Source organism: Athene cunicularia (assembly GCF_003259725.1).
Source record: "Athene cunicularia isolate RWA chromosome 23 unlocalized genomic scaffold, athCun1 chr23_part2, whole genome shotgun sequence".
In the NCBI taxonomy this organism is placed as follows: Eukaryota; Metazoa; Chordata; class Aves; order Strigiformes; family Strigidae; genus Athene; species Athene cunicularia.
Window position 1 is genome coordinate 34,093 of NW_020799131.1, and position 7,116 is coordinate 41,208.

At 47.0% G+C, this 7,116-nt stretch overlaps 1 protein-coding gene across 1 annotated transcript in view; it reads left to right on the forward strand.

The window, feature by feature from the left end:
• Window positions 1-7,116, forward strand: part of FAM76A (family with sequence similarity 76 member A) — a 17,256-nt gene that overhangs the window by 3,395 nt on the left and 6,745 nt on the right. The window contains exons 2-7 of the mRNA XM_026863462.1: window positions 392-456; window positions 1,263-1,317; window positions 1,894-2,046; window positions 2,894-3,051; window positions 3,601-3,687; window positions 4,340-4,471. Of these exons, the coding sequence (XP_026719263.1) occupies window positions 392-456; window positions 1,263-1,317; window positions 1,894-2,046; window positions 2,894-3,051; window positions 3,601-3,687; window positions 4,340-4,471 (650 nt within the window). The remainder of the gene's footprint in view (window positions 1-391; window positions 457-1,262; window positions 1,318-1,893; window positions 2,047-2,893; window positions 3,052-3,600; window positions 3,688-4,339; window positions 4,472-7,116) is intronic.

The window sequence follows — 7,116 nt, forward strand, 5'->3', positions numbered from 1 at the left end:
GGGGGGGGGGGGGCAGAGGAGAGCCGGACTGGTGGAGTTCGAGGAAGCTTGTGGAGGGCAGAGGTGTGAATAACTGTGTCAGGACTCTATGTTCCTGCCCTGGGAGGTGAGGCCAACCGCCTTGACCCTTGTCTGTGGGCGTTGGACACAAATAAGCCCTCGTTACGAATCTCAGTTTACTTCTGGCTCACCTGTGACACATGCCGTTCCTGTCACCCTTCCTCTGCTCTCAGGCCTTGCAAGAGCAGCATGACTGTACGGAGAGGAAATGTTTTGAGTTTGATGGATGTGTGTGCAAGTGGTGGGAGTGGGGTCAACAGGTGATCTGGGGTTTTGGGGAACGGCGTGCGGGAGAAGCATTGCATCTCACCGAACGCTTCTGTTGTTGCAGGAGTGCCGGATTGCGCATCCCATTGTTAAATGCACTTACTGCAGGACTGAATTCCAGCAGGAAAGGTAAAAGCCTGCATGGGGAGACTGATGTTTTCTTTAGAGCAGACGCATGTGGGGAACTGTAATTTTTCCACACCTTCAATGACTGAGCCTTAACCTGTAGATTGTTGCTGTGGAAAGGTTGGGGGACCTTTGGCCTTCTTCAAAGGCTGGGCAAGTTGGTGTGCCTCTTCAGTGTCCTTAGATTTGCACCTTTTGCTGATTTTTATTTTTGGTCAGTGCTTTGATGCATCCTCCAGTGAGGGTTCTGGGTTCAGTTTCCCACGAGGTTTCTTCTTACTAATTTTTGATATCCAAAAATAATTTCCTAATGTGTTTCCTTTAGCTGCCTTTTTGCATTTTTGCACGTTACGTGGCTTACAGAGGAAGGATTGGTAAACCTAGTAGCTGCTTGCAGGCATTGTGTGAGGTTTTTCCTGTGTTTGTTGGACACATAACACCTCTGTTCTGACCTGCCTTAACCTCATCACCCAGAGCAGACCTCCTCCAGAACTGAGTCTGTCACCAGTGCTGAATCACGCCTGCTGCCAATTAGCTGGCGATCAAACTCCTGTATTTGTAAGGACTAAAAACTGGTGTCATCTGGGGATGCCTTAATTAAAAGATACCTCCTAGTAGTACCACTTTTTGGCAAATTATCCTCAACCAGATGGGGATAGGAAATGCACTTTGATATCAGGGTCCCCAGTGAAGATGAATACAATCTCACCACTAGAGACAGAGCCTAGGGGAGACTGGGATCCTAACCACAGAGGTTTAATTTTCTTTAGGGAAGCGTTAATAGAAAGATCTGTCCTTCTTTTTAACAGCAAAACCAACACGATATGCAAGAAATGTGCTCAGAACGTGAAGCTCTACGGAACAGTAAGTGAGCAGGGCTTGTTCTCACCAGTCTCTCTTCCTTTCATCTTTCTTGTCTTTATCCTGCTGAATCCCAGAGCAGTTTATGAGCGGGCTCTATTGTAATAGCATGACTGATCAATAACACACAGGTCCCTCAAGCATGAAGCTGTTACCTTTTCTCTTCTTTTAGTACAGAAAAGAGCAGCTTTGCATCATTTGAGGCCAGGAAATGAGCTATTCAATATCCAGTAGAAACAAGAGCATGCTTACACAAACTAAGATTGCTGCAGGAAGCTGTGATAAATCTTTCTTGCTTCTCTGAAATCTGAAAAAGCAATTTGGATTGTTTCTATTTTGGGAATACATATTTTCTAAAGATTTCATAGCACTTGATAACTCGTCTAATGGGTGCCATGGCTAAATACACTTAGCTAGAGACCAGGGGTCCAAGGCAGGTAGGTATGTCTCCTGGATCAGCATTACGATTAGCTTGGAATGGGGAAAGAAAAGTTTTGAAGTGATGGGGAGAAGGGGAAAGAGCAAAGTATTAATGTAATTAGAAGGCACTGCTGTATTGGTTGTTCTTGTTTCTTAAAGCCAAAACCCTGCCAGTACTGCAACATTATAGCAGCATTTATTGGAAACAAGTGCCAGCGTTGCACAAACTCTGAAAAGAAGTATGGACCTCCACACTCCTGTGAGCAGTGCAAGCAGCAGTGTGCGTTTGACCGCAAGGATGACAGAAAGAAGGTCAGTATCTCTGTAAAAGAAGACCAGAAAGGTAAAAAGGCTGATCGCAGTAATCGTCTGTTCATCTCTTTCACATATTCTCTAGAATTTCAGAGGGGGTGACTCTTGGTTATAAAATGTTTTTCTGGAGTTGAGCTTTGCTGTGGGAGCAGTGTTGTGGAGCTGTTTAATCTTTGAGCCCCTCTGCTCCTTTTCTAGATCTACTGAGAAAGATCCTTGAATTTGGCCTAAGGGAAGGTGGGCTGGCACAGGAAAAGGGGCCTCTGAGTGAAATGTGAGGTACCTGCTCGGGGAGAGGGATGGGGACAGATATTTGTGCCGTAGCCTGAGGATCTGGCAGTGTCATACCTCCACCAGAATACCCGTTCCATGGCTTCTGCACATCCTTTCTTAAACAACATAAGCACTCCTTAGGAAGCGTGTATTTCTAAGGGTATAAATGCCTGTGGTTCGTTGGGGTGCTGCACTGATAATCCCTGTCCTCCTGCTCATCCTCCTCGAGCGGAGACCCTTGTTGTTCTGGTCTCTGGTGACTACCCTGTCACATACCATTCTTTGGCATTGGCTTGTCAGAAATCCCCCATGAGCTTCCCTGTCCTGGTGGACGGGTGCTGTAAGCAAAGCTTAGCAGAGCTGTAGTTACGATAGATGAGTACTGTCTGCATTGCTCCGGCCACTCCAGATGCAATAATCACCCTTTCCAGGCATTCAGGTGATCCTGTTTGAGTCGTTGCTTGTTCATATGTGACCTTAAGCCCAAAGGTGCTTCTTGTTTTCTCTGTGTTTGGTTTGTGGGCAGGAAGCAAGACCAAAACTTCTCTCCTTCTCTGTCTCTCTCACCTTCCAGGTGGACGGAAAGCTGCTATGCTGGTTATGCACACTATCCTACAAACGGGTCCTACAGAAGACCAAAGAGCAGTGCAAGCACCTGAGCAGCTCTTCCCGGGCAAGCCTGCAGGAGAAGGAACAGTACAGTCGGCTCAGCAGCGGCAGCCACTATAACAGGTAACCTGCGTGAGGGTGGTTTTTTTCTGTTGTGCAGGGCAAGCTTCCCTCTGGGGTGAGCAGCCTGGCTGCTCCACGCTCCTCGGGTGCGCTTCCTGAAGTAACGGGGGGAAGAGCCTGAGGGCTCAGTACCTTGGTGATGGATTTTGGCAGTTGTCTGTTGTTCAGGAGAATCTGGCTAAGTCAGGCTTTGCTAGTTTGGAAACCCCACTGTGCTGGAGTAGACTTGTAGTCTGACAGTGCTTCTTAGTGATTCAACTTACTGAACTTGTACGCAATTACAGCTAAACTGGATTTGTAAAATTGAATGATTGAAATGTAAATTTTAAACATGAGTTCTTCACCTACATGCTGATCTGACTGATGCATTGTTTTCTGTTTATTTTTAGTCTCCAGCTACTCTTCAAGGAATGAATTTTTTATCATTCTTTCTTGTGCTAGGAAATACTGTTTTAATAGGTTCAAAGTGGGTGGGAATATTTATCTGCTTCCCTGTCTTAGACTGCAAGTCATTCAGTTTCTGATACACAATTTCCTCATTGTTTCTAGCCAGAAAACCTTATCCACCTCTTCTATTCAGAACGAAATCCCAAAGAAGAAAGCCAAGTTTGATGCCATATCTGCCAATGGTGACAGGTGAGCCTGTTACATGGGGAAATTGTGGGTGGGAGGTCTTGTTTGCTAAGTTTATGTAAGACAGAGTTCTGTGTGAATAGCAGGAAGCTCTTATGCTAGAGCAGGGATCTCGGGCTCTGGGACCTTGAGGGGCTGCATTAGCAGCTTTCCTGAACCTGGCAGGCCAGTGTTACTTGGTATTTAGACATAGGCTTGAAGAGAAAAAGAATACCTAGTACTCATACCTGTTAGAATAGAAACTGCTTGTTGGCTGAGCTCCCCTACAGTTAGAAAAACCGCAGCCAGCTCAGCTTTATCCTCTCCCTGCAATTACAGGGAGAGGGGGGCTCTTGGCTGCACTGTAGAGTTGATCTCTGCAGGTTTTGTGCTTTCGGGAGCTGAGAGAGACAGCCCCAGAGGAGAGCCAGGATTGAGACCCACCTCCCATTTCCCCTCCTGCCTTCTGGGGGAGGGCCAGGCAATCAAAGCACTTTGCTTGAAAGCATCCGATCCCGTTCTGCTGCCGCAGTTTGTGCTGGATTATGTTGACGCCGGCTGCAAGCGCAGCAGAACGGGAGTCACTAGCAGAAACAGGAGATTGAGATGGATTTTTATTTTTTTATGGTCTTGTACATGCATATTTTCATTCCTGCCTTTCCTCTCTGATTCTCAGCGTTCCTTCCTCTCCCGAGATGCTTTGTCCCCCTATCCAGAGTGCCCCGTCCACGTTGGCGCAGTGGGCTGCTTCCCAACAGAGTCTCGGTGCCCACCATTGTCCTGTTTCTCAAGGCACTGACATCCTGAAGTGAGATCACCTGTTGTTTTCTCCCCTGTTGCCCTCCCTCCCCGGGAACTGCCTCACACATGGGAACTGTCCCTCTCGATGGATCTCTTTCCAAACAGCTGTGAATTGGGAGCACAGACCAGAGCATAGTCTCATTAGTGCCAAAGGGTCTGTTAAAACCGCTGGTAATTAATTAATCACTACCTGCCTTGAATATCTTTGAGATCACAGTTCACATCTCTCCTATAGATACTATTGGCCCCTTGTCAATGTTTGTTAATATGTGAAATGCTACCATGGGAAATAGAACTTAAATATTATTTTTTAGGGCAGTAGTTCCCACAGAGTGGTCTACAAAACCATTCATCAGCTGAACGGTGCTTTCAGTTAAAAGTTGGAAAAATTTAAGGATTAACTGTGGCTTGGGAGCTGCCTGGAGAGGTCAGAGAATTCATCTGACTGCCTCAGTGCTGCTGGAGCCAGAGGAGAGGCTGGTCCCTGCTAGAACTGGTGCAGCCCATCAGTATTGCTGCAGCTTTCGCTCTAGGGAGGCTCCTGTGCACCTATCAAAGCTGCTCTCCGGCCCATAGGACAGCACCAGGTATTTTTATCTGCCCACTAAAGCCTGGGCTGAGACCTAGCAACTCATTGTAACCTGCCTGCTGGCTTGGAAGTAGCCAAGAAGCAAAAGGTCCCGTGCTCTGGCATCAATTCCTCAGCATTCGTTTGCAAAACAGGAGTGTGTATTAGAAGAATCAAATGCCTTCACTTTGCTCTTGTGTCAGATGTTGTCAGGCTGGCTCCTGCCAAGGCTGTGGTCCTTGCCACAGACTTCTTTTGATGAATCCCAGTAACAAACTGTGTAATTTTAGCAACTACTGAAGAGCTCCAGCACTGTGCTGTAGAAAAGGCAAGCTGCAGCTGCCTTAAATAGACACATGGCTGTGTAGAATAATAATGGTGAATGGTGGTTCGTTGCATATTAGAGTTGCTGGGGGTTTCTTTGTGAGGATGAACCCCTCCAAACGCCTCCTCTCTTGCACCATTTTCTATAAGATTGGCCCCCCCAGAGTCAGCCTGCAGTCTGGCTCACAGCCCGAGTGTGGAGTTAGGGTCTGCCGCAGCGCAGGGCTGTTTTCAGCAGCAGCATAGTCTGGAGTGGGGTGATACACACCCAGCACCTCTTCGCTGCTGACATCAGCCACAACGTTCTGTACACTGTGTCTTGGCTCCAGCCAAACTTCTGCTGCAGCCTTCAAGTGGGCAAAATTTGGGCGTACTTGTGTTTTGCTGATTAAGGATACTAATTAAACTCGGAGCCCTAGCATTTCAACTTGAGCTCAAGTAACTTTGGCAATGCCTCCAACGGGGTCCAGCTTTTCTGAAATCATTGCTCCTTTTTGGGTACAATAGGAATTCCTTTACCATGTCTTACTGAATTCCCTCTGTATGTTTTTTTTTTTTTACGTATTTCAGAGTGGCCGTTGCTCCCGATGACCGTGATACAGGGACTGAGCCGTTTCCAACGGTCACTTAATGGGTGGCGTTGAGTGGTTCGTCCTGGGTGAGCTCTGTGAGGAGCTGACAGCACTGGTCCTGCTGCCCATGGAGTAGTTTTCCCCCGCAGCGACTCTCAGCTCATCTTGCAGCAGACTTTGCCCTCCTAACCCCACTGTCCCACCAGTGCCCCTCAGTCTTGGGCTGCCCCTGCCTGTGTGAGCACCCTGGCTTCACCTCCAGCCTCTGGTGCTGCCCTGTCCTGGTTTGGGCAGCACTGGGTATCGCCAACGCTGCCACAAGTGTTTTATGTTACAGCCTCTGCAGATGAACACACTGCAGTCCCTTCTGTGACTACAGACAAGGTGCTAAATTGTGCTTTTAACACCAGGCAGTGATGAGCTACTAACTGAGCTGGCTGGGGGAGGGCAGCGATGCTGGAGGATGCTAACCAGCAAAGTTCATTTAGTAAAAAGATTCTCATTTGCATAGAAGAGTCCTGGCATACACTTACAGCACCAGGACTTGTGCTGAACTGTGCCTGCTTTTGGTGGTGTTAGAGGAAGGGTAACTCCAGGTGCCTGGATGGATTTTTGCACATGGGGATCTTTTTAGTCTAGGGTGAAGCTTGGATGTTGGTTCAGTCAGCCTGATGTGTGCCTCTTTATGCTAGCCTGACTTGAATAGCAAAATCTTTAAGCTTGGCATTTGTTTTGCCTAATTTCAGCCATTTAACAGGTGTGGAGTTTAAGGTAGTCATTTTGGTTTCTTTTCCACTCAGTCGAGAGGCAGGTGTCTTTGGAAGAGCTCCATCTTTCTTCTGTCTCCACTGAAAGCAATGGGAGCTCATCAATTCACTTTAATTAGAAGCAGGCATTTTAGACTGTTCAAACATGGAGAGCACATGCCCCCCTGACCTTTCCCAAGGGGCTGGGATCCTGGGTATGGAATTTATTTGTAGGGAAAATGGCTTTTTTTGTTGTCTGGTTGTTTTAATTTTTAATCTCTTTGTTAAAGGAATGGAGCGACTTGTATTTGGCAGTTTTCCTTCTAATTTTGGAGTCTCAGGCTGCTTCCTTAATGCAGGGTTAAAGACAGAGAAACCTTTCATTACTAACTTGTCAGTCTTTCAAAAAAAAAAAAAAAAACCAACAAACAAAAAAAAAAAA